This window comes from Heteronotia binoei, chromosome 12, assembly GCF_032191835.1.
Source record: "Heteronotia binoei isolate CCM8104 ecotype False Entrance Well chromosome 12, APGP_CSIRO_Hbin_v1, whole genome shotgun sequence".
Taxonomy (NCBI): Eukaryota; Metazoa; Chordata; class Lepidosauria; order Squamata; family Gekkonidae; genus Heteronotia; species Heteronotia binoei.
Genome location: NC_083234.1, coordinates 69,424,554 through 69,451,582, shown reverse-complemented (window position 1 = coordinate 69,451,582; position 27,029 = coordinate 69,424,554). Strand labels below are relative to the sequence as shown.

General features: G+C 47.0%; 1 protein-coding gene across 1 annotated transcript in view; it reads left to right on the top strand.

Moving 5' to 3' along the window:
• The window catches only part of LOC132580027 (collagen alpha-1(XXVII) chain-like), a 406,754-nt gene that overhangs the window by 48,152 nt on the left and 331,573 nt on the right, over positions 1-27,029 (top strand). Inside the window, 3 exon segments of the mRNA XM_060250632.1 lie at positions 6,090-6,143; positions 23,779-23,832; positions 24,868-24,921. Coding sequence (XP_060106615.1) covers positions 6,090-6,143; positions 23,779-23,832; positions 24,868-24,921 — 162 coding nt within the window.

The window sequence follows — 27,029 nt, the reverse complement described above, 5'->3', positions numbered from 1 at the left end:
AGTTATAACTGTTCCAGTAGTACAGCCCCAAATCCAGTTTGCCACGCCCCACCCCCCTGCAGCTGCTCTTTTATGCTAAAAAGCATGTCTGGAGATCCGATCATGAATCTCCCATGAAGTGGGCAGCTTGACTCTGAGGAGAGTGGTGCCAGTCGTGTTCAGAGAGTCAAGGCTCAGAGATCGGGTGAAGATTCCCATTCTGTTCTCATGATGTAACTGCCCTGGTGTGCAAGAACAAGGTGCACGAGGATGCTGACATTGTATACTTGGATAGGATTCAGATACTGGAAAGAAACTTGCAACTTTCTGGGGACAGCCTTACACAGTAGAGATGCCAGTCCCCAGTTGGGGAATCCGCCGGTTTGGAGGCCATCCCTGCGCTTTAGAGTCATCAGAAAGGGAGGAGGGGAGGGAAATGGACATTCCATTATACCCCATGGAGACTGATTCCCATAGGGTATAGTGGAGAATTGATCTGTGGGTATCTGGGGCCCTGGGGGGAGCTGTTTTTGAGATAGAGGTACCAAATTTTCAGCATAGCATCTAGTCTCTCTCGGCTTGGCTTCGCGAATGAAGATTTAAGAAGGGTGCAATAGTCCACGTTTGCTGCAGGCTCGCTGGTGGCTGACAAGACCAATGCGGGACAGGCAGGTCCGGCCACAGCGGCTGCAGGGAAAAGTCTGATTTAGGGTTGGTCCTGTAGCAGTGCGATTCTTCCTCAATCTCCTTTTGTCCTCAAGACCAGCTATGCGTGCGTTCTCAAAGGAAGAGACAGCCTGGTGGATCCCCTCAAAACACCCTCCAGTTTCAAAAAGATTGTACCAGGGGGCCCAATTCTATGAGCTCCAAGCAAGAGAAGGTGCCCCTATCCTTTACTATTTCCAAATGGAGGGAAGACATTTAATTGGTGTGCGGTCCCTTTATATGTGATGGCCAGAACTCCCTTCTGTCACACCCCTGCTTCTGGCTCCACCCCCCCAAGTCCCCTGATATTTCTTGAGTCAGACCCGGCAACCTTATTACACAACCGCAGATCGTTTCCACTTGTAAAATGGAAATGCGGGTCAAGTCAAATCCCCATCTGCGCTTGTTTGTGTTTAAAATGAGGAAAGTCCTGGGTTCAAGGGCTGATTTTGGGAGGGAAGGCGGAGAGGCACCCAGACCTCCCACCTTTGGATTGAGAAGCGCTGAGGCCTGGACTCCGAAGCATGCAGACTGAAGCCTGCTTACACTACGTCAGCCGCCTCCCACATGCAAACTGGGAAGGCCCTAGTAGGGGAGGGAAAGACAAAAGCATTTAAAGCAACAGTTTGTTTGGCTTGCCTTCAAATATGTTGCTCCTTCAGCAAGCCAAAGGTCAGGGTGGAATCTATAGGTCAGGAGGAGAAAAGCTGCTATTCTTTCCAGTTCTCTTCCCCCCCCCAGCCCTCAAATCCCCAAACATGAGTTGTAAATAAGCATCTGGACCTTTCTTGACAGACTCCAGAATGTAGTGGAGGGGGAAAACACACATATGCACTCTTATTGGTGTATAAAGCCTTTGAATCAACAAGCTACTTAAAAAGAAGCTTCTAAGGAAGGGATCCCGTTGCTACTCGTGTTGCAAGGATTTGCTGGCCAGCCCGCTCTTTCAGTTTCCCAAAGAGACAGCTCCCCACCCCCTTTCTCTTCACGTGAATGACATTCCACCCAGATTACGAGCCCTGCCACCTTTTGGGAACTTTCTTCCTGGCCCCTTTTAAGAGAACACCATTGAGGGATTGTTCTCTCAATCTTGCCTCCACCCTGCCGTTGGCCTGTTGGTGGCTCTTGAGTCAAAAGAGTAAAATTCTTCCTGTGAATTTTCTTTATGTTTCTGGGGTTGAAGGACCTTGAGTGTAAAGCTGTGTTCTGGCTTGGTTGGTTTTGATTAAGCAGTTCAGACCTATGCAAGATCACACCCTGATGTTCCACATTCATTGCTCTGAAATAACTCCTCTCTGTGTAATACTAGTTGCTGCGGGGGCATTGTGGAGAGGGCTACTGTTTCCTTTCCCTGCTTATGGACTTCCTGGGGCATTTGGGGGTGCCACTGAGAGTAACAAGTTAATAGACTACATTGGTCTCTGATTGGATCCAACATGACTAAAAAGGAAAATGCAATTTTGGGCTGTATCAACAGAAGGATAGTGTCCAGATCACGTGAAGTGATGGTATCGTTTTACTCTGCTCTGGTAAGACCTCGCCTGGAGTATTGTGTTCAGTTTTGGACACCACATTTTAAGAAGGATATAGACAAGCTGGAACAGGTCCAGGGGAGGGCAATGAAGTTGGTGAGGGGTCTGGAGACCAAGTCCTATGAAGAAAGGTTGAAAGAGCTGGGGATGTTTAGCCTGAAGAGGAGGCAGCTGAGAGGTGATATGATCACCATCTTCAAGTACTTGAAGGGCTGTCATCTAGAGAAGGGTGTGGAATTGTTTTCTTTGGCCCCAAAAGGTAGGACCAAAACCAAAGGGCTGAAATTAAATCAGAAGAGTTTCCGGCTCAACATTAGGAAGAACTTCCTGACCATTAGAGCGGTTCCTCAGTGGAACAGGCTTCCTCAGGAGGTGGTGGGCTCTCCTTCCTTGGAGGTTTTTAAACAGAGGCTAGATGGCCATCTGAGAGCAGTGAAGATCCTGTGAATTTAGGGGGAGGTGTTTGTGAGTTTCGTGCATTGTGCAGGGGGTTGGACTAGATGACCCTGGAGGTCTGTTCCAACTCTATGATTCTATGAAGACAGTTCTGATGCTGTAATAAAGTGTTAGATAAACTTGCCTTCAGCTCTGGTAGGAATGAAACTTTCATGTTCAGATGCAGTGTACTTTCAAATATTGGATGCCGAAAGAATCAACAGCAGGGAAGGGCATCCCAGAGGCATCTAGCTGGCCATTGCTGGACCAGAAGTATTCTGAGACTCACCTGATAGGCAATGTTGCCAATTCTGGTATACTGTAGAGCAGGGGTGGCCAAACTTGCTTAATGTAAGAGCCAAATAGAATAAATGTCAGATGTTGAAAGCTTAGGATATGAACATCAGATGTTTGAGAGCCACAAGACGTGAACGTTGAATGTTTGAGGGAAGGAAGGAAAATAGGTGGGGGAGGGAGAGGTGGAAAGAAAGCAACTTTAAATGCATTCTCCAAGCTGGTTGATGCGGCAGTGTGGGCTTCAAGAGCCCACACAATATGGGTAAAAGAACCACAAGTAGCTCCCAAGCTGCAGTTTGCCCACCCCTGTCAGAGTCTGTTCTCCACCAATTTCGCACTAGAGCTTTAATCCTGGTTTAACTCTATCCCCAAACTGACTTTCTACACTAGAATCATAGAATCAGAGAAACCAACTTTATGACTCTATGATTCTATGGTTTTAGTGTAGAAAGTCAGTTTGGGGACAGAGTTAAACCAGGATTAAAGCTCTAGTGTGAAATATCTGCCACTTTATCCAAGGAAAGTAATCTCTGCTGTCTGGAGATCAGGTGTAATTCCAGGAGAACTCCAGGCCCAGCCTAGAGCTTGGCAACAGGACTATCCCCCCCCCCCCCTTCTGTACGATCACTAATGAGGATTAGGATTTCCACTCTCCCTGCTCCCTTCAGGGCATGTTGAGAAAACCACCTTTTACCCATCGTGATCACAAGTACCGCTGGGTGCAAAGGGAAAACTGAAATACTCTTAAATCAGTGGTGATGAGCCGGTATCAGTTTTGCACGGCCTACTTGCCCCAAACCCCATGCAGATGTATTAGATTTACAAAGCCAGAATGGATACTTGGCGTGTCTGAACCGTTAACTAATCTCTGTTAGATCATCTTGAATGTGTATTCTTGCTCCAGAAGTGCTTTGCTGGACACGGCTCAGCATTCTTTGCAAGCATTTTTGCCACCATTAGGCACGGAAATTGGCCGCCGGTCCTTCAGTAGAGTAAACAGCTCCGGCTGAGAGACGCCCCCCCCGCCCCCCCCCCCCAGTTTCCATTGCTGAGACTGTTGGAGGAGAAGCAGCAGCGGCAGCAAGGGGCCCCTCCCCCATCATGCCTCTATCCATTTTTACCTTGTAAAAATGTTAAACACTTTAAGCATATTTGGGCTGAAAAGCCAGCATAGGGCTAAAATAAACACACAGCACCTGTCTTCTGCTCATCCCTGCCTTCGGTGGTTTTGTGTACTTTTTGGAAGAGACACGAATCCGACGTGCTTGTGTCTAAACCTCCGTTGGGAATTTGTTAAAAGCTCTTGTGTTGCTATAGATAAGAGCGTTAAGCTTTGAAGTGGGAGAGGCAGCCCATATCCACCTGGGGAAAGGAACCTCTTAGGTGTCAGGGGCCATGTGCAAGTCCTTGTCCTTTGGGGCACTGAAAGACATGACAAAGATAATGGGTCAGCCCGTAAAAGGTAAATTGCACATGCACCTAGACTTTGGATCAGTGCCCAGGGGCGCAGCCAGGATTTTACAAGTCAGGGGGCTTTTTAAAAAGTCAGGGGGCACCCTTTCCCATCCACTGTGGGCCTTGCCGCTTCTCAGAAGCTTTCTGGGTTAGGGGCAAAAGCTGGAGGCTCTGAATGTGGCCAGATTGAGGCAGCCAATCCTAAAACTTTGGAGTGAAGAAGGGGCTGTTAGCAGAGGGACATATGGACATATGAAGCTGCCTTATACTGAATCAGACCCTTGGTCCATCAAAGTCAGTATTGTCTACGCAGACTAGCAGCGGCTCTCCAGGGTCTCAAGCTCAGGTTTTTCACACCTATTTGCCTGGACCCTTTTTTGGAAATGCCAGGGATTGAACCTGGGACCTTCTGCTTACCAAGCAGATGCTCTACCACTGAGCCACCGTCCCTCCCCGTTTCCTTCCACCTCCCTCTCTCCCACCCTGGCACTTTGCAGCCAGGAGCTCCATCCATCTCCCCTTCTCAGTGCATTCTACATGGCTTCCTCTCCCTCCCTCCTGTCCACCTGTTGCTTTTGCTGCCGCAGTGCCCTGTGCCCTGCTCAGCTCTCTTGGCTCTGGCTGCTACTGATGATGCTTTGCCGGCTCAACCGTGGCAAAAAGAAAATGGAAAAAAGCAGACTGCACGCTTGAAGTCAGGAGGCAGTGACCCCACAGGCCCCTCTGTTGCTACAGGCCTGTCAGCGCCACATGGCAGAAGAGTCCCAAATCAGGGGTCTGATGAGAGCTTGTCCTAGCTGGAGCAGTCTAATGCTGTAGCAGAATGATTGTCTCGCAGGAGTGGGCTGGGAAGTGCAAATGGGTAGCCAGACTGAGCAGTCCCAGTGTTATTACAAGCCAGTATTGCGAGGACCACTCAGCTGAGTGACACCAGCAATGGGCGTCGATCTGTTGCTTCCTTCTCCAAACAGTGCAGGAGACGCCAGCAACGTTCCCTCTAAGCTGCAGAGTCTTGTGAGCAAAAATTCTACTTTGTGGGCTCCTGGCATTAAAGTTGTGACTTCCTGCACAGATGAGTTTGCTCTGGGACCATCCTTCCTGGGCTAAGAAACAAAATGTGTGAGCTGGAGGCTAAAAATCTGTGAGCTAGCTCATGCTAATTCAGCTTAGAGGGGGAACACTAGATGCCCGTTGCTGAGCTGCCTCCAGCTGCCATTGGCGATGAAAAGTCTGAGCCCAGTGACCCCTAAGGCAGAGTTTGCTATGACATGGCTCCACTTGCTCCTGCCCGCCCCCCCCCCCCCCCGGGCCCTCCAAGGTAGAGGGCCACCGGACACTTCTCAGAAAGTTAAATGTTCAGTCTGTCTGTGCTCTCCAGTGCTAGTTGCAGACAGCCACTCGCCCATCCTTGAACGTGAGTGATACAGAATGATCCAAAGTGCAGGGGAAAAAGCTAAGTGTTGGACTTGGGGGGCACTATTACAGTGTCCTAGGGATAGCCCAGTGTATTTTTTTGGCATGATCAGCTCTTTGGCAGATAACATTGTAGGATTCTGGGTGGCCAAATCCTGAGAAGAGTCACCTACTAAGGCAGCTGCCCAGGTAAAAGAGGGTCAACAGGAGACAGAGTGCAGGGTAACTTTTTAATCATTCAGGTATTAGTCTTGCCTTCCTTGTTTTTTTCAGGGACCTCCTGGCCCTCATGGAAATCCTGGACGCCCTGGTCTATCTGGCCTTAAGGTAAGTGAAATAGGGGAGTTAAGCCAATGGGTGTTGATAAGGTGGGGGCACATCCGGCCAGGTCTTCGGGCTTTGCACTGGCTTCCAATAATATACCGAGTCCGGTACAAGGTGCTGGTCATTACCTTTAAAGCCCTATATGGCCTGGGACCTGCCTACCTGAGGGAACGTCTCTCCCCACATGTTCACCAGAGAGTACTGAGGTCTGGGACTCAAAACCTTCTCACCATCCCCGGGCCTAAGGAAGTCCGTCTCAAGACAACCAGAGACAGGGCCTTTTCTACAATGGCCCCCACATGGTGGAACCAGCTACCGGAAGAGGTGAGGGCCCTGCGGGACCTTACTCAGTTCCGCAGGGCCTGTAAGACAACCCTCTTCCGGTTAGCCTACGCCTGACTGGACAAATGTAGCTTATTAGATTTCTGTGAATTATACTGTATAGTTTTAATGTCAAGATTTTAAGGTTTTTAGGGGTTTTTTTTAAATGCTTTGACTTTTGAATGTAATAACCCTGCACTTTGTTTATTGTTTTATCGTTTGCTGTGAGCCGCCCTGAGCCATTTTATGGGAAGGGCGGGATATAAGTTATAGAATAAATAAATAGATATTAGGGTTGCTGGATATCTTGTCCATCAGCTCCTATTCTCTGCCATTGCTTATTAGGACAGCGAGGGGAAGACTGGTCTTGCTCCAATGCCACGACGTCACTTCTGGTGTGAACCCAGCACTGATGCCAGTGGCGTTGGAATGATGCTCTCGCGTTCTTCCAAGGTTCTGTGATAAAACCGATAGCGTTTCAAGGAATCCTGCAGTGGTGCTCTGATATGATATCACTTCTGGGTTTGTGCCAGAAGTGATGTTGCAGCGTCAGAACGATGCCAATTTGTGTGTCCTTGCCCCTCCTCCCCCCAAGAAAAAAGTGCTGCCAGTTGCCTTTCCTGGGTTGGCAATCTTAGGTGATTTTAAAAAGGCAACTTCCAGAGACAATAGACTTCTAGCTACCCAGTGCTGAAGTCTTCTCGTGAGGCTTCGTCCTGTCTGCCATAGGGTTGTTGAGTCCAATTCAAGAAACATCTCAGGACTTTGGGGGTGGAGCCAGGAGCAAGGGTGTGACAAGCATAATTGAACTCCAAACGGAATTCTGGCCGTCACATATAAAAGGGACTGCGCACCTTTTAAAGGCCTTCCTTCCATTGGAAATAATGAAGGATAGGGGCACCTTCTTTTGGGGCTCATAGAATTGGACCCCCTGGTCCGATCTTTTTGAAACTCAGGGGGTATTTTGGGGAGAGGCACTGGATGCGATGCTGAAACTTCGGTGCCTCTACCTCAAAACAGCCACACCAGAGCCCTAGATACCTGTGGATCGATTCTCCATTATTTCCTATGGGAATAAGTCTCCATAGGGAATAATAAAGTTCCCAGCAGACATTTCCCTCCCCTCCCCCTGCTTTCTGATGACCCTGAAGCAGGGGGAGGGCCTCCAATTCGGGGGATCCCCTGTCCCCACCTGGGGATTGGCAACCCTAGTCTGTCACCAGGTTAGATGGACCATTGATCTTAGGCTGGGGTCACACATGTGTTATAAAGCTCCAGGAAGGTTGCACTGTGATCGTAAATGAACCTTCCTGAGTGGCCCTTGGACGGTCCAGAAACCTCTGACCAACCGTATTCAAAATGCCTTTCTGTTTTTCATAGTTCCAACTACAAGGGAAGAACGGAAAAGCACTTTAAGGGGCAAGCGTGGTTGAAATTTTAGCCCGCGCTGCAGTCATGTTACTTCTTAAGTTTAGACTGATCTTGCCATGTGCAAGATTAAGGAAAGTGTTTATAGAAGGTTATCCCTGGGTAGAAAACAGTAGACTTACAAGTTCATGACCAGTCCAAGAGAAATGGGAAACTCGTTCTTTCCCCTTCCTTGTCCCCCCTCCCGCCATTCCCTTCAGCCAGTGAGCTCTCTAATACACTCTTGATGATCTGGAAAAAGATTTCCACTTAACTGGCCTGTTGCCTCCGTCTGATTAAGAATTAGGCACTGGAGATGTGTTGGCGGGCAACAGCTGTTCTGAATTTAAAAGCCCTGTTATAAAGTCTGAAAAAGGGAGGCTGTTAAAAAAAAAAAAAGAACAAAAACCTACTACATTGTAGCCTTTCTTATTTATGTGCTTCTCAATGACTTCCAGATCATAGTGTGATTATTTTAAAAGAAACCCAGAAATCCTATTTTATAAATCAAAAGCAAAAGCTATCGTCTTTGTTGCTGGCTGTGCAAAGGCAAGCTGGGATCTCCCCCAGTCAAGATGTTCTTGTGTGCTACATTTAGAGGTTTAGAGTAAAAAACCTTCCTCTCTCCTGAGAATGGTATCATTACCCTTCTGGTTGTAATAAGCATGAACTCTTGCTACCTTTTCCTACCGCCCTATATTGCATGGAATTCCTGTTGCCTCCCATTCAAAGGATTCCTTGTAGGAAGGATGAGAAGAACCTGAATGGGCTAGAGCAGCAGTCCCCAACCTTTTTGGCACCAGTGACTGGTTTTGTGGAAGGCAATTTTTCCAGGGACAGGGAGGAGTTGGGGGGTGGCGATGGTTTTTAGATGATACAATTGTGCAATTTATTAGTTTGGCCTGATGGTTAAGTGCGCAGACTCGTATCCAGGAAAAACTGGGTTTCATTCCCCACTCCTCCACTTGCAGCTGCTGGATTGGCCTTGGGTCAGCCATAGCTTTCGCAGAGTTGTCCTTCAAAGGGCAGCTTCTGGGAGATCTCTCTCAGCCCCACCCACCTCACAGGGTGTCTGTTGTGGGAGAGGAAGGTAAAGGAGATTGTGAGCTGCTCTGAGACTCTGAAATTTGGAGTGGAGGGCAAGAAAGAAATCCAATGTTGTCGTCGTCGTCGTCTTCTTCTTTTCTTTTTCTTCTTTTCTTTTTCTTTTTCTTCTTCTTCTTTTCTTTTTCTTCTTCTTCTTCTTCTTCTTCTTCTTCTTCTTCCTCTTCTTCTTTTTCTTCTTCTTCTTCTTCCATTGTAATACATAATGACATAATTATACAACTCACGGCATGGTTGCTAACAAGCCACGGACTGGTACTGGTTCACGGCCCGGGGGGTGGGGACCCCTGGCCTAGAGGTGCCTAGTCTCATTATATCTTAGAAACTAAGCAGGGTTGGCCCAGGTGAGTGTTTGGATGGGAGACCACCCGGAAAGTCCAGGGTTGCAAAGCACAGGCAGGCAATGGCAAACCCCCTGTGGACAGCTCTAGAAAATACTACGGCAGGGGTGTCGAACTCATTTGTTATGAGGGCCAGATCCGACATAACTCGGACCTTGTCAGGCTGGGCCATGTGTGTCATAAAACGTAATGCCGGGTAGTGGAGATAGAAACTTTATAAGGGGCACAAGCAAACAATTAAATATTTTTTAAACAACTTAAAACATGCTTAGAAGATTAGCACTCTTCCAACATTTTTTATTTAACAGTTCCTGGTAACTGACACGTCTTGCTCTGATTTATTGCATCAAAGTCTGGAGACAATGTCTGTGCTGTAGCTGTCTTGAGTATGCGATTCAGGTGTGTGTCTATAAGCTGCAAACCTACTTTTGATTTATTGACATTCGTTACAGAAATCTCATGGTCAGTGCTTTCAGCCTAAGACCCAGGGGAAAACATGAAATGGTTGGGCACTGGTCAGCCAATGAAGAAAAGAGAGGCTTGTTCAATAGCTGCTCTTGTGCGATTGAGCAAGCCTGGCAAAGCAAGCTGTGATGCAGAAGGAAGCAAGAGAGAGAGAAGGAAGCAGATAATGAGTTGCTCACAGGCCTGATAGGAGCGCTCCTGATCTGGCCCTCGGGCTGCATGTTTGATGCCCCTGCCCTGCAGGGTTACCAGAAGTCAGCTGTGACTTGATGGCACTTTCCACTATCCTCATTCCTTAGTGAAATGCTGCTGACCAAAACAGAGCCAGTGTGGTATTGGATAGAGGAGGCTTGGGTTCCAAACCTCATTTGACAATGAAGCTCACTGGTAGCCTTGGACTGGTTATCCTTCTTCAGCCTATGGTGCCTCATAGAGTGGTGGTACTTAGCAGGGCTTTTTTTGTAGCAGGAACTCCTTTGCATATTAGGCCACACCTCCCTGATGTACCCAACCCCCCTGGAGCTTACAGTAGGCCCTATACTAAGAGCCTTGTCAGCTCTTGGAGGATTGGTTACGTCAGGGGGGCATGGCCTAATATTCAAAGGAGTTCCTGCTATAAAAAAGCCCCGGTAGTTAGGATAAAAAAGGAACATGTAATTCATAATGGCTAGGTTGAAAGCGCTGAGCTTGATGGGTGTGCTCAGTGGCATGAGTTTTGGCTGCAGAACATCCCAATTAAAGGATTGCAGGTGCACTGGAGAGCCACTGGATCACAGACGGGTCAAGGCAGAGCAGATGCTTTGCATGCAGCAAGTTCCAAGTTCAATCCCTGAAATCTTAGCGTGCCGGGAAAGACCTGAGCTGCTGCCAGAAAAATGCACTGATGATCTGACTGGGTGGTAGAGCACAGACTTTGCATGCAGAAGGTCCTAGCGAATCTAGTCTTAAGAGTTTTCTGGTAAGAGCCCTGGGGAAGACTTTGCCCCGGATCCTTGGAGAGCCACTGCTAGTCCATATGTCTGTGACTAACGAACAATGTCCTGATTCCAGATAAGTCACCTGCATACAGGCCATGTAATATCTGGCTTGGATTTAGGCTCCCAGCTACAGAATGCTGGTTTTTTTAAAAGCACACAACTGTTTTGCCCATAATAGTTAAGAATGGAAACCTCCATATTCAGGGCAGTATACCTCTGGCTGGGAGCCTCACAGTTTATTTGAGGAAGCTCAGTGGAATGGATGGTCTACAGATTCAAGATAGACGTGAATTTATTTATATATTTGTTTTATTTATATCCCGCCCTCCCCGCCGAAGCAGGCTCAGGGCGAAGTAAGTACTTTGCAGAATGAAGGATTAAGGAGTTCACTGCCACCAGATGTGGTTATAGTTACTGGCTTAGACAGCTGTCAAAAGGGGACTAAACAAATTCATAAAGGTCTTATTAATAGCTACTAGTTTATAGTGGCTCAGTAGATCCTCCATGTCCAGTGGTAGAAGATGCACAAGATGTGGTTATAGTTACTGGCTTAGATGGCTGTCAAAAGGCGAATAAACAAATTCATAAAGGTCTATCAATAGCTTCTAGTTTATAGCGGATCAGTGGATCCTCCATGTCCAGTGTCAGTGTACCTCTAAATGGTGTGGGGCAGCAGCGGGGCAGGACTGCCTTCAGTCTGCTGTTCTGATCTTCTTGGAAGAACCTGCTTGGCTGTCACTGAAAACAGCACGTTGAACTCCTTGGGTTCTTGGTTTGATCCAGCAAGAATCTTCGGATCTTGTGATACATTTGGAGAAAAGACCAAAACTCAAACCCTCTGCTGAAAATGCATTCCCAAATCTGATCGCTTGGGGAAAAAAAAAGTAAACTGCGTAAACTAGTTTTTTCACTCCTTTGGGTGGATGGGCAGGTGAAGTCTGACCGTAATCCGGTGAATTAACAAGGTTTTGATGTACCGGGATGCGTCATTGCATAGTTGAAAGTTTGTGCTTAATTAGCTTGGACAGATAGCGAAAGGGGTGCGGCTGCTGCCTGTTTCCTTCCAAGTAGAAATTCTCCTTAAAGCGAAGTATCAGTAAGGATCATGCCTTAACACAGTGTGTTTCTAGCGCCATCATTACGCGTGCCAAAAGAAGTGCTTACAGCTTACTTGGAAGGCTGTGGGTTGTATCTAAATGTTAGTCCAGTTTGCCCACTTGAAAAAAAAAATTGCAGTCCAATTCGGAATCATTACAAGGACAGAGAAGTTGGCCATCCACTTTTGCCCAGCTGCCAGCTTGTCTCCGTTACTGCCTTGCTGCTTTGTGTCTCCCTTTGTTCCTGACAGCGGCTGCGGGTGACTTTGTGTGTCCAGTTGGTGAAGCTTCTGTGATTGTGTCAGAGAATCTCCGGGTTTACAGGAACATCTGTTTGCACTGGAGATGCGCTTCCTGCCTCATTAGCTGGCAAGGAAAGGGGAAAGCGCTGCTTCCTGATGACCCAGCGGAGCACTCAAGGGGCATTCTGGGGCTGGCTTGGGTGGGTGGCTGGAGGGCTTTCAGATGCTTTGGAAGAAGCTGTTGCAGGAGTAATACTCACAGCTCTCCTGTGGGCTGACATGCTTGAATGTTTCCTGTAGTTCTGGGTTGGCCTGCATTTCCAATAATGATAGAGCAAGGCTGTGCTTCCGTTGGGAGTGTGGCCTTGGCAGCTGGGAGCTTTGATGTATTAAACATTGCTTGCAGTTGGGAGTGCGAGGAGATCTGTTTCTAATTGCAGAGGTTATAAGTTTTGCAGGTTTTCGCATGGGCAACAGGCAGAGTGCATTACGCTGTAGATCAGAGACACTGGATTCATGTTTGAGCCTGGCCAGACTTCCACCCGACCTGCTACCCCAGGAGCCAATATTTGGGTACTAACAACCCAGTGCTACTGGGGCTACTGTTACATCAATCCTAGTAGCCATATTTTCTTTTTGATATGATATCCTATATAGCAGTGCTATATATCCTATATAGGCCCTGCCACTAGGTGAACTAGGCCACTGGCCTTCTGGGGGCACCAAATTGGGTGCCCCCCATGTGACTCGTGGCGCAGAGTGGTGAAGCTGCAGTACTGCAGTCGGAGCCCTCTGCTCATGACCTGAGTTTGATCCCGGCGGAAGCTGGTTCAGGTAGCCGGCTCTAGGTTGACTCAGCCTTCCATCTTTCCGAGGTTGGTAAAATAATAATAATAATAATAATAATAACAATAACTTTTATTTCTATCCCGCCCTCCCCGCCTAGGCGGCTCAGGGCGGCTAACAACAATTTACACGTTAACATAAATAATAAAACTTTAAATTTAACAATTAAAATTAAACATATAAAAACCAGTCAGTTAAGTTAAAATACATAATTTACATTACACTATATATATATAAATATATCTGGCAGTAATAAAACTATTATAGCGCTGGTTCTGCCAGTTTAGACAATCTTATATGAGTACTCAGCTTGCTGGGGGTGGGGGGTGGGGGGGTGGAATGTAGATGACTGGGGAAGGCAATGGCAAACCACCCCGTAAAAAGTCTGCCGTGGAAACATTGTGAAAGCAACGTCACCCCAGAGTCGGAAATGACTGGTCCTTGCACAGGGGGCTACTTTTTACCTTACATGTGACTCAGTGACATTATCAGTGTGGGGGGAGGGGGGGTTTGCAAGAAGTTAGCCTTGCCTAGGCTGCCAGATAGTCTAGGGCTGGCCCAGGGGGGAGTAGCTTTTGACGAATGATTTCTTGCAGGGAAACTGTAGGAGGAGAAAAGATAAAGATGTCCTTCCAGCTATGCCAGTTTGCCACTGCAGACTGCGACCTCCGTCCAGTTTATTTTGAGGCACAATCGGCTTAAAAGTATTAATGAAAACAGCAAGAGCTGCCACATACGGTACCAAAAAGGGCTTATGCATGCCATTATATTCTGACATTTCACAATTCTTGCGCACATTTCACAGGAGAGAGGGTCATTTGTTTAAAACTCAGCCATCTGGTTTCCCATTGCGCATGCTATTATACAAAGTTTTGCTGCACCACGAATAATTTCTTTAGAGAAATCTGAAAGGAGGAGGGAAGTATAGAGTTGCTCTGATCTTCTGGGGGAATTTATTAAAATCAGTGTCGTGTACTGGGAAGGTATTTCATTCTAATAGGGGCCGTGTAATCAAACATGATGGACTGTCTCAATTGGAGTGTGCAAAAAAACTGGTGTTTTTAGGGTTTATATTGAATCTGTTGACCAGCGTGCCCTTTAAATGACACGAGTGGGGCAGTGGCTGCTGCTGGGTACCCCTCCCATGCAGTTTAAATCATGAGAGGGAGATGGCAGCTCCCAGCCTCTCAGCTTTCAACCCCACAGTGGTGGTAGGGGAGGGGCAGAGAGGGAAGGCTGTGGGCACCTGAGTTGGGCTACCCAACAGGAAGTCAGGAGGCAAGGCCCCCCACAGGCCCCCTGTAGCTGCAGGGCTATTTCCAAGATGTACATCTTTTGAGACCCCAAGCTCCCATCTTCTGCTAGAGGTCCTGGAGCCCTTATATAACCCCCTCCTTCCATTTCACTAGAATATAAGGGCTCAGGGATTTCTGTTCCTGCTTGTAGCTGACGGAGGGAGCTTTGACTCTCAAAACCCAGTGTCGCAGAAATATGTTCTTTATACGCTGCAGGACTCAAATCGGACACCAGAAAAAACACTAAAAGGATCAGTTAACGAATTAACAGCATAAAGTTTGTTTATTTATTTATATAATTTATCTTCCCTGCAAGCAGACTCAGGGCGGGTCCCCGGAAATAGATTAGGCCATGCAACATCATACATCATGATTTGGGGAGGGACGGTGGCTCAGAGGTAGAGCATCAGCTTGGGAAGCAGAAGGTCCCAGGTTCAATCCCTGGCATCTCCAAAAAAGGGTCCAGGCAAATAGGTGTGAAAAACCTCCGCTTGAGACCCTGGAGAGCCGCTGCCAGTCTGAGAAGACAATACTGACTTTGATGGACCAAAGATCTGATTCAGTATAAGGCAGCTTCATATGTTCATGTGCATGTTAATAAATAATTAAAAATGCATTAAAACAGAATAATTTAAAATGTGTCAAAACAGAATCGTTTAAAAAACAAATTGCACCAGTTGCACCAGGCAGACTTTTATAGTATATAGCGGGAAAAAGTGGAACTTGCTGCAGTGAAGGAGACTTCACTTGCAAATATCTTTTTCCCCAGTGTGCTCCAATTTATCTCTTGTGAAATGTTGGAGGCGATGGAAACAGCTGCCTGTAAGTATTTCTTGTTACTTGTGAACGCAGCTGTAGTCTTTGGTAAACATTTTGTGATCCTTTGGTTTTTGGGTGCAGCGCAGAGTGAGAAAAGCTCCTTGTCCTTAAATAAATGTTGTGGAAGGGAAAGAGAAGTGAATGGAGAGATATCTGAGCCGCTTTTGCAAGATAAGGATTTTTCCTCTCCTTCTCGCTGGCCGGCCCCCTCACTTTGAGGACATTTCCTTGCCACTCCCATTCCTAGCAAAGCCCACAATTTGCTCCAAGGCCTGCATTGAGGATGCTGCAGAAAGGAACTCCAGCTATGATAACAGCTGCATGCAAAGTGGAATTATCTGCATGACTTCATTTACCGCTTGGCAAAGCCGTCGGTCTTCATTCAGAATTTGGGCAGCTACATCTGTACTGAATCAGCAGTGCTCTCTGCAGTCTGTTTCAACAAAACAAAACAAAACAAATTTCCCCCCAATAATATATCTCCACTTGGATTGGTTTGCAATGCATTTTGTGTGTGTGTGAGGGTGGGGGTGGGGAGGTCCAGAGAAGAAAAAAAACTGGAGAGTTTGTGGGAATTGGAAGGAAGTGTGAAAGCAGACTGATGTTGCCCAGAAGCGATTAGGAATCCCTTCTCATCCAGCTGTTTTTCCATGATTGGGGAAATATAGGTTAATTTTTTTTTTTTGGTAGCATGACAAACTTTTCAAAATTTATACAATACGTATTTTCTGATGAGAATCTCCAAAGTGCTTTGTGACCGTTTGCATTTCTCCATGCGATTAGTCAGTTAAGGATAAAATTTCCACTTTACAGATGGGCCAGAGGTGAAGTTGAGTAACACCAAATAGCATTTGCTCTAGACAGCTCAATATTGCAGGAAAAATACTGAGAGCTGCCAAGCTTTTCTAAGTGTGATTAGTTGATTCAAGTGCTAATTTTGATCATAATGTGGGAGCTGTAGACCGTGGCATAAAATGTACTGACATCGTAAAGTCTTCATCATAAAGCCATCCAGAAAATTACAAATTATCATGTTATGGAAGGCAAGATTTGAGGACCCACAAGATCATGCTGGGGATTCTATGATGGAAGTTAACAAACACGTCTATATTTTGCCAGTAGATTGAGACTATGGTACAGGCGCAGGTAGGTTTACTCATTCACCTCTTTGCACCATTTTCCTCATTGAAACAACTCTGGGGCAAAGTTACAGGTAATTCTGTGGGGCTCCATAAGCCCATATTAAGTAGGGAAAAGAATAATGGACAAAGGAAAGTGTTAATTCCCTCCTCTGCACGGTGGACTCAATCTGAAGAGGGTTCCTTCCCCATGTGATTTCTCTGTACAGTGGAGAATTGGTTAGGACCTCTGATCATGACCTAGCAGGTGGATATACAAAATCAAATAGATCAGAAAAATATCTGATCTATGTTCTGCATTTAGGTAGGAAAAATCCAATGCATGGTTATAGGATGGGGGAGACTTGTCTTAGCAATAGTATGTGTGAAAAGGATCTACAGGTCTTAGTGGATCATATGCTGAACATGAGTCAACAGTGTGATGCAGTGGCTAAAAAGGCCAATGCAATTTTGGGCTGTATCAACAGAAGTATAGTGTCCAGATCACGTGATGTGATGGTATCGCTTTACTCTGCACCTGGAGTCTTGTGTTTAGTTTGGGGCACCACATTTTAAGAAGGATATAGACAAGCTGGAACACGTCCAGAGGAGGGCAATGAAGTTGTTGAGGGGTCTGGAGACCAAGTCCTATGAGGAAAGGTTGAAGGAGCTGGGGATATTTAGCCTGGAGAGGAGGAGGCTGAGAGGTGATATGATCACCATCTTCAAGTACTTGAAGGGTTGTCATCTAGAGGATAGTGTGGAATTGTTTTCTGTGGCCCCAGAAGGTAGAACCAGAACCAATGGGTTGAAATTAAATCAGAAGAGTTTCCGGCTCAACATTAGGAAGAACTTCCTGACAGTTAGAGCGGTTCCAAAGTGGAACAGGCTTCCTTGGGAGGTGGTGGGCTCTCCTTGCTTGGAGGTTTTTAAACAGAGTCTAGATGGATAGATAGATCCCTCTAAGCTGTGGTCTTGCGAGCAAAAATTCTACTGGCATTAAAGTTGTGAGCTAATGCATAAATTAGTTTGCTCTGGGGCCATTTTTTTCTGAGTTAAAAAAAAAAGGTGTGAGCCTGGAGGCTAAAAAAATATGAGCTAGCTCACACTAACTCAGCTTAGAGGGAGCACTGCCCACAAATCAGCTGATCAGTGGGCTCTAAATCATGTGGCAGGAGCCTCTTGCACAATTTAAAGGGCCCCCTTCCCCTGTGGCCCCCTCTCCCATGACTCCTAGCAATGGGGCTGGCCATGATTGACAATGAATGCTAATGGGTTGCATTGTGTACCCAGCAGGGCAAGTAGCACCCCCTGGGGCCATATCAGGTTGAGAAACGGGTGTGGAGGGAAGACTTAACCACCTCTGCCTGCTCCCTGCGATACTGGTTTGAATCTGCCTACATGCACTTGGGAATGTGTTCTGTGCAAAGAACATGCCACATGCATCTTGTAATGTACTGAGAACTGAGACGGGTTGAAGGCAACATGGTTTATTCAGTAGCACATTACAACAGAGAGGACACGTGGGCTGGGTCCCGCTTATATACATTACCCGGAACTGCCCCCTCGTCTGACCAGTCCAATCCTGGTCAGTCAAACTTCCTGCCACAGATCTTGATGGGTGGGGTGTCTGGCGAGCTACATCCGGGGACCCACGGGTCGCCTCTGTAGCGATCGCCATGCGGTACAACAGCTTATGTTCAATACATAACACATCTGATCTCCAGGATGCCAGGAAGACATAGCATGTAGTTAGAGGCCTTTAATGAGCCATGTGACTGAGAGCTGAAATTTGAGGAAGTCCGGAGGCAGTCTCCATGAATGCCGTTGCTTCTTCAAGCTGGCAGGCCCGTGGTTTATACACTTGCTGAGCATAACGTTAAAATATCGATTCAGGTAAGTTTCCCTTTTCCCTTTTATAACCTAAATGTTGCACACTGCCATCAACCCCCCCCCCCCGATATAACTTAGATCACAAAAGGGAACAGGAAATGGTGAATGAATGGCGAGTCCCATTTTATGCATCATGCATGAGTCGGCTGCTTGTACGAGTAGTTACCTGCAGAGACGACAGCTGACTTGGTCGTAGGAAATTACTCACAGGATAATAGGTTGATGCCAAATTCTTCTCTTTTTTTGCGGTCAATGACTTATGAACATATGAGCTGCCTTATACTGAATCAGAACCTTGGTCCATCAAAGTCAGTATCGTTTACTCAGACTGTCAGTGGCTCTCCAGGGTCTCAAGCTGAGGTTTTTAACACCTATTACCTGGACCCTTTTTAGTTGGAGATGCCGGGGATTGAACCTGGGACCTTCTGCTTCCCAAGCAGATGCTCTACCACTGAGCCATCGTCCCTCCCCACTTATGGTGACCCTGCAGGGTTTTCAAGGCAAGAGACATTCAGAGGTGGTTTGTTGTGATTGCCTGTCTCCACATTGCACCTCTGTTATTCCTTGGAGGTCTTGCATCCAAATCCTAGCCAGGATTGACCTTGCTTGGCTTCTGAGATCTGATGAGATCAGGCTAGCCTGGATTACCCAGGTCAGGGCAATGACAAGTTACAACTTCCTATAGAAAAGCCTTTCAAAATCATATAAGAGCGGTCCTGTTAGTCTGTGTCAGGAAGACCTTGAAGCGTAGCGGACTGATCTTGGTAGAAGGGTCTTGTGTTGTTAGACAAATAGCGTATTTATTAATGTTTTTCTTCATTCGGCGCTTTCAGGGATGCCGCGAACTTTTCAACGCCTTTGTTTTTATTGTATGGTTGGTTAATATTTATTTGCAATGTGTAAATAGAGGAGACTGAGGCACCCAACAGAAGATAAATTGCACTAGGAAAAGAAAGCTGCACACAAGCTTTTCCAGACATGGAGAAGGGAGGGTAGATTTGAGCCCTCAGTAAGTACTCCCAGGCAGTAGGAGGAGCTGCAGAGAGGAATTTGTAATTAGGCCCTAGTACACAGAGGGACTATTCCCTCTCAGTGTGCTTGAATAGCCAGTGATCTATAAAGCTGTGGGCCTATAAAATATGATTTACAGCTACAGATGTTCTCAAACCCAACCTTTGAATCTTAGCAGCCAACCCCTCTGGAGAAATTCAGATGCGGATTTTGTAACAGGGGCCTCTTAGTTGTGTGGACTGGCGCCAAAAGTGTAGGGGGACAATTCCACCCTCCTCCAGTCTTTTATATTCACAAATTCCCTCCGAGTCCCCATCTGTATGTCATTCCTGTGCTTAAGGCTACAAGCTGTTTGGTGGAATGGATGTCAGGGCTTACCCAAGATGCTGAGCTCATAGCATACCCTTTCCACATTCTAGCATTTCCAGATAATGAGGTGGCTTGTTCTTCTGGGCTACCCTTCTTTTTCAAACAACCGGAGGATGGTGAAACATCTGGCTAGGGTTACCCATCTCAAGGGGGAGCCTGGAGTTCTTCCAGAATTCCAGATCTCCAGGCTACTAAGTGCAGTTCCCCTGAAGGAGACTGCAACTTCAGAAGGTAGACTGTTAGGTTATCACAGCCACGGTAAAGTCCTGAAGTCCCTCTCCAGTTAGGTGCGTACGAGTCATCAAGTTGTAGTTGACTTAATGTGGCCACCCAGGAAGGGGCTTTCAAGGCAAATGAAAGGAAGAGCTGGTTTGCCACGATGACCTTCCTCCGCAGAGTATTCTTTGGTGGCCTCCCATCCAGGCGGCTGAGAGATGATAAGATCACCATCTTCAAGAACTTGAAGGGCTGTCATATAGAGCAGGGGTGGCCAACGGTAGCTCTCCAGATGTTTGTTTGCCTACAACTCCCATCAGCCCCAGCCAGCATGGCCAATGGCTGGGGCTGATGGGAGTTGTAGGCAGAAAACATCTGGAGAGTTACCGTTGGCCACCCCTGATATAGAGGATGGTGTGGACTTGCTTTCTGTGGCCCCAGAAGGTAGGACCAGAACCAACGGGTTGAAATTAAATCAGAAGAGTTTCCGGCTCAACATTAGGAAGAACTTCCTGACCGTTAGAGCGGTTCCTCAGTGGAACAGGCTTCCTCGGGAGGTGGTGGGCTCTCCTTCCTTGGAGGTTTTTAAACAGAGGCTAGATGGCCATCTGACAACAATGAAGATCCTGTGAATTTAGGGGGAGGTGTTTGCGAGTTTCGTGCATTGTTCAGAGGGTTGGACTAGATGACCCTGGAGGTCCTTTCCAACTCTATATATAAAAAAAAAAGTACCAGAACTGCTTAGCTGTTGAGATTGGTCTCTTCCATGCTGCCTCCCATCCAGCTACCTCTTGCAAATCCCCAGGAATATCTCAAGCTGGAGTTAGCAACCCTACGTCTAGCACATGTAAAGTAGCTTGCAAAGGGTGGATTTGTGTGAGAAGGGATGGGCGTTGAACTGAAAGTGACTAAAGGCTTGAGTGGAGACAAGTGGAAACAAGGGGGTTTCTCTCATCCACCTCTGCTCTCATGCCAGCCAGCTCATTGCAAGCTAAGCACTGGTGTGATAGTTGTAGAATGGCAGAGCTGTGGAAGGGAGGAAGATGTGTGTGTGACGGGAGATTGCCGGATCTTCAGAGGTGTAGATCTTGAGATGGGAGGGTAGGGGAGCTTGAGCAAGGGTAGCGTTTAGTGGTATTTCTTGGGACTAGGGAGTCCTCATGGCCTGGACCTGGTATCTCAAGCGTGCAACTAGGGGATCCCCTGGTTTTGGGGGCTCCTCTTCTGTGGACCTGTTGGGTTTTCTATTGCAATTTCACTTCCTGTTGTCATGAGTTAATTAAATGAATGTATATGCATGCTGATGCTTAGCCAGTGAGAGACAGAGCCAATGAGAATGTGTGCATGTATTTCCCGCTCAGGCTGGGTGTCAATATGTATAGTGACCATTGAACCAAAGCCCTAATTGGCTAATCCATATATTTGGGAGGTGGTCTGGGGGAAACCATTTGGTCAGTTTTATTGCCTTTTGTGTAAAGCCCTCAGATCTCCAAGCAGTTAGAGTTTGGACTCCATAGAGTCGAGATGTAGCTTAGAAGCTAGAAAGGATATTGAGTCCTTATTTGTTTTCTAGAAATCCCAGTAACCCTTTCCTCATAGGAAAAGTAAACTACTTTTTATTCTTAAGCTAAAATGTCTGCCTGGCTGTTTATTGTGGTTCTCTCCACACAACTCTGCTAAACTATCTCTAAACCCCAACGGGACCAGCTGGCCATCAGAAGAAGCTCCTCCCGTAAACAGAGGCATTGCTGTGCGACATCCCCGATGTGATGACATGACCTGGAAGTGATTTCATTGTGTCAGGGACGTCACACGGGGGATATTCTGGCATTTGGGCAAACTCTGTGGTTTTGAGGGTGGCAAAAAACCATTGAGTTTTGCCCATATACCTGAGTATCCCCATGCGATGTCCCTGAAGTGACACCATCACATTGGGGACATCATGCACAGGGCTGACCCTAGACTGTGGCAAGGCTAAGGTGGCCCCCGTCGCACTGATAACCAATTTTTAAAAACTGATGAATTGTGGGAAAAACGAAAAGCCAATTTGGCGCTCCCAGAAGGCTGGCGCCCTAGGCAGTCGCCTAGTTTGCCTAGTGGCAGGGCTGGCCCTGATCGTGCAATGTCCACGCCCACCCCTGGAATGCCCCCTAAATTCCCCTCCTCGTACAGTTCCAAAATGGGGCAAATGATGGCCCAGGGCCTGTTTTGCCTGCAGAAAATGGTGTTAGGGAGGGAGGAGAAGGCATCGTGGGCCTGATCTGAATCAGGCCCATGTGGTACTTTAGAAGAAGAAGAAGAAGATATTGGATTTATATCCCGCCCTCCACTCCGAAGAGTCTCAGAGCGGCTCACAATCTCCTTTACCTTCCTCCCCCACAACAGACACCCTGTGAGGTGGGTGGGGCTGAGAGGGCTCTCATAGCAGCTGCCCTTTCAAGGACAACCTCTGCCAGAGCTATGGCTGACCCAAGGCCATTCCAGCAGGTGCAAGGGGGAGGAGTGGGGGATCAAACCCGGTTCTCCCAGATAAGAGAGCTATGGCTGACCCAAGGCCATGCCAGCAGGTGCAAGTGGAGGAGTGGGGAATCAAACCCGGTTTTCCCAGATAAGAGTCCGCACACTTAACCACTACACCAAACTGACTCTCCACACCAAACTGACTCTCCGAAACTAGTTTCCCTCTGCTGCTGTGCAGCTGTGGCGAATGCAAGTCTAGAACTAACTAGTTGAGAAATGTTGTGTCTCGTTTGGTCTTGGACCACTACGCAAGCTCTCCTAGATTTATATCGGCGGTCTAGAACAGCATCCCAGCCAAACCAGTACCACGGAATCGGCTTTTAAATTTTACTTTGCGTGTATCTCCTTTCTCTTTCTCTCTCTGTCTACACCGCTTCTACGCTCACTTTGTCTTCCCGTCTCTGTTTCTTTTGCTCGGAAAAGCGATGATGTCTAAACAACAGCAACAAAAGTTGGTATTTATGCTCTTTTTGTCTGCAGAAACAGGGAGGGATAGCACCAAAAGTTGAAAGGGGTAGTCATGTATATGTGTGGGAATGTCTCTATATTCAAAGTGCAGAATAATATGACTCGGTAGATTAACCAAATAAATGTCCTCCCTCCCCCTAAAGAAGAAGAAGAAGACTGCAGATTTATACCCCGCCCTTCTCTCTGAATCAGAGATCTGAGTGGCTTACCATCCCCTTTATCTTCTTCTCCCACAATAGACACCCTGTGAGGTGGGTGGGGATGAGAGGGCTCTCACGGCATCTGCCCCTTCAAGGACAACTCCTGCAATAGCTAAGGCTAACCCACGGCCATTCCAGCAGGTGCCAGTGAAGGAGTGGGGAATCAAACCCGGTTCTCCCAGATAAGAGTCCTCACAACCACTACACCAAACTCTGGACTGAGTGTTCTCCAGGAATTATGTGGTGCTGAGCAGCTGAAAGTTTGTTAGAAAGGGAGATACCATCCTGCCCAGTCCCCTTATAATTCATAGCTAGGGAGTTGTCCCCCACCCTTCCCCACCCCATGATTCCACCAAGGCCCCCAATTTTATATTTGTATTATATAAAGGCAAAGGTACCCTGTGCAAGCAATGAGTCATTACTGACCCATGGGATGATGTCACATCATGGCATTTTCATAGCAGACTTTTTACGAGATGGTTTGCCGTTGCCTTCTCCAGTCATCTACACTTTCCCCCCCCAGCAAGCTGAGTACTCATTTTACCGACCTTGGAAGGATGGAAGGCTGAGTCAACCTCGAGCCGGCTACCTGAACCCAGCTTCCGCCGGGATCGAACTCAGGTCTTGAGCGGAGCTCAGACTGCAGTACCGCAGCTGACCACTCTGTTCAATGGAGCTCCTTTCTATTATATATATTACAATAAATTACCCTTTGGAACATCAGTCTGATGTTTTGTTTCTGTGTTGGGACTTTCAGCTGTTGACATAACCCACCTTGGGTTGGGGTGTGATCCACATGAGCTTCTACTCACCATTAGAAAAAACCAGTGTTGTAGAAAATATCTCTTTGGGTTCCAACATTAGGGCTGTGTTTGCTAGGAGAACAATGGTCCTTCTGAGATTGTGTTAAGCTTTGCTCTGTGTTTCAGGGCCAAAAAGGAGATCCTGGATTGTCCCCTGGAAAAGCACGGAATGGTCCTAAGGTAAACCTTCATTCCTTAAAGCTTAAACAATTAGAAATGTTGGATGGGCTGGGGCATGCAATTCGAACTGAATTTTGTGTATGGAAATTGTCCCTTGGTGCTACTGCCATCATGTTGTCCAATTTATTTTCTCTACCATTGGGACTTATATGCAGTGTTCCCGCTAAGCTGTGGAGTCTTGTGAACAAAAATTCTACTTTGTGAACTACTGGCGTCAAAGCTGTGAGCTTCTGCATACATTTTGTGAGCCGGAGCCTAAAAAAACTGTGAGCTAGCTCACACTAACTCAGCTTCGAGGGAACGCTGCTTATATGTACGAGGTTCTTTTTTAAAAGATACTGCGTGAGGCTGTTTCCAGACCGTGGTGCAAAACGTATGCCCTCGCCACGTCAGCTGCAGCAGCAGCATGTGCTGCAGGGACATTCAAGAATGGCATCCACGACCACCCCATTCATTGCTGCTCCCACTGGCTCATCTCCTCCCCCTTGTCCCTAGTTGTGGCTGTGCAGAAGTAAAGATGCTACAGCAATTGTGGCAGGCCCTCCTGTGACCTGGGAACTGTCCAGCCCCTTCCCTTTATTTTTTCTTTCCCTACGGAGCCGTCGTGTAATCCTGCAAGGAAGCAAGGAAATGGAAAACAGGCCTCTAAAGGGCTAAAAAGGGAAGGGCGCTGCTGCTGCATGGTAGCAACCTGCTCTGTACCGCTTTGAAAACGGAGCTTAAGTCTGCCCCGCATAGCAGCTATGTGTGGGAAGTCTGGAAAGACGTTCCCTGTGCAGTCGGTACCTTGCAGTTCCCCCCTTAATCCGGAGAAAACCCAATTTTGCTTTTTGCCAGATTAAAGGGCAAAGTGCCAGAATGAGCACAGCATCATGCAGATGTTCTCCTGAAATCTGGGTACTGCCTGTATTCAGCACTGAAAGCTATCTGTCTGGAGGTAGCCAAAGACTCCTGAAGCCAAATAAAACAAGGTAGCCAAAGACTCCTGAAGCCAAACAAAACAAAACAAAAACCAGCCCGTATATCTGTTTGCAGGGAGATGTTGGATTACCTGGACTGACTGGTCTTCCTGGACCACCTGGCAGAAAGGTAAGAGCATTTTTATTTCCCTGAATTCTGCAGGGGGAAGGCGCTTTTTGTTTGTATGCCTGTGTGATCTAGAATGGGTAAATGCCTGGGGCGGGGGTGGTTTAAGCACCCCTTCCCTTCTCCAAAGGACCTCCTTTCCTAAGTGGATTTCCTGTTTGGTGTAGTGGTTAAGTGTGTGGACTCTTATCTGGGAGACCCAGGTTTGATTCCCCACTCCTCTACTTGCAGCTGCTGGAATGGCCTTAGGTCAGCCATAGCTATTGCTGGAGTTGTCCTTGAAAGGGCAGCTGCTGTGAGAGCCCTCTCAGCCCCACTGACCTCACAGGGTGTCTGTTGTGGGGGGAGAAGATAGGGGAGATTATAAGCCACTCTGAGTCTCTGATTCAGGGAGAAGGGCGGGGTATAAATCTGCAGTCGTGGTCATCATCTTCTTCTTCTGTTGTTATTTTTAAGAATGGCCGTTGAGCTGCTGTTAGATTGTTCGTATTTAGCTTATAGTTTGGCCAAAGCTCTTGGATTCATGTAAGGCAAGACGAGCGCTTCCAGGAGAACAGACAGCCTGCATCGTGCACACTCCACCCCCACCTCACAAGTCAGCGCCCAGAATTTAGGCTTTTAATGGAAGCTATATTTTATTAGCCTCCTAAAAAAAATTTTTTTTTAAAGAGAGAGAAAGCTGTTGGAAAAATATTTGGAAGAAGAAATAAGGCTCTGGCTCCTCTGTTGGCATAGCCCCACTGCAAACACCTTGGGCTGCAGACAAGCGACGTTTGCCTGCACACTTTCAGGAAAGCTGCCAATATCCTGGAAGCTGGCGCGAGTGAAATAGAAGCAGCAAATAAGGTCCTTTTGCAAAAGGGGAAAGGACGAACGGCCCATAGAGAAGCTTGGTATGAAGCAGAAATGGGCAGGAATGTACATCTTCAGTCTTTTTGTGTAAAAACAATGTATTGTATTGTAATATACTGTATCCACAGATCATCATTTATCATTAAATGTTAGTGCACATATATAACTTTTCCTCCCCACCCCTCCCATTTTACGACCCCCCAGTAGTGCATACCTCTTCATAACCGTCCCCATATTGTTATTTAATCTTACTTGTTATAAGGTAATAAACTATATCAAAGAATCTTTTTTCAACCCCCCCCCCCCCCCCCAAAACCCAAAAGTTATAATAATAATCCATCACCATATTAGTTCTTCTTCATTATTAGAAATTGAAAAAAGGATAGAAAAACAGTATAACTTCAGTCTTGATGGCTGAGTTGCTGGTGTCACTGACTGTTCTTGCTGTGTTGGGAAACCAATCCTGACAGAGGCCCTTAGGCTGAGCAGTGGATAAGGAAAGGGGTGATCGTGGACTGGTGTCATTTGCAGTGATCCTTCTAAGCTGCAGAGTCTTGTGAGCAAAAATTCTACTTTGTGAGCTACTGCTATTAAAGTTGTGAGCTACTGCTATTAAATTATTGTGCCCTGGGGGTCATCCTTCCTGAGCTAGGACAAAAATGTGTGAGCTGGAGGCTAAAGATCTGTGAGCTAGTTCATGCTAACTCAGCTTAGAGGGAACACTGGTCATTTGGCTTGTGTGTGTTTGTGTGTGAAGTGCCTTTAAATTGTAGCTGACTTATGGTGACCACCTGAAGTTTTCAAGGCAGGAGACTTTCAGAGGTGGTTGCGCCATTGCCTGCCTCTTCACAGCGACCCTGATGTTCCCTGGAGGTCTCCCACCCAAATACTAACCAGGGCTGACCATGCTTACTTCCAAAATCTGGCAAGGCTGGGCTAGCCTGGAAACCAGGGCCTTGGGGGCCAGAGTATTTGAGTCCCCCCAGTGAACGATGCAACTGTAGCACTTCCAACAGCGCCTTAGCTACTACCAATTGCTTTGCATCTGCTCCTGAAAGATCTTGGGAAGGATCAGAGAAAGCATCTTTCGATTTGGGCCTTCTCCTCAGGCCAGAATACATGTGTGCTTTCTTCTCAAAGCTTGTTGTGGAGAGATTTTGAGTGTGTTCAGTCTGTTAGTCAGTTTCATGAACCACAGTCTATACTGAAGCAGAAGAACCCCCCCCCCATTGCTAATTGAATTAATTACCTCCATAAAA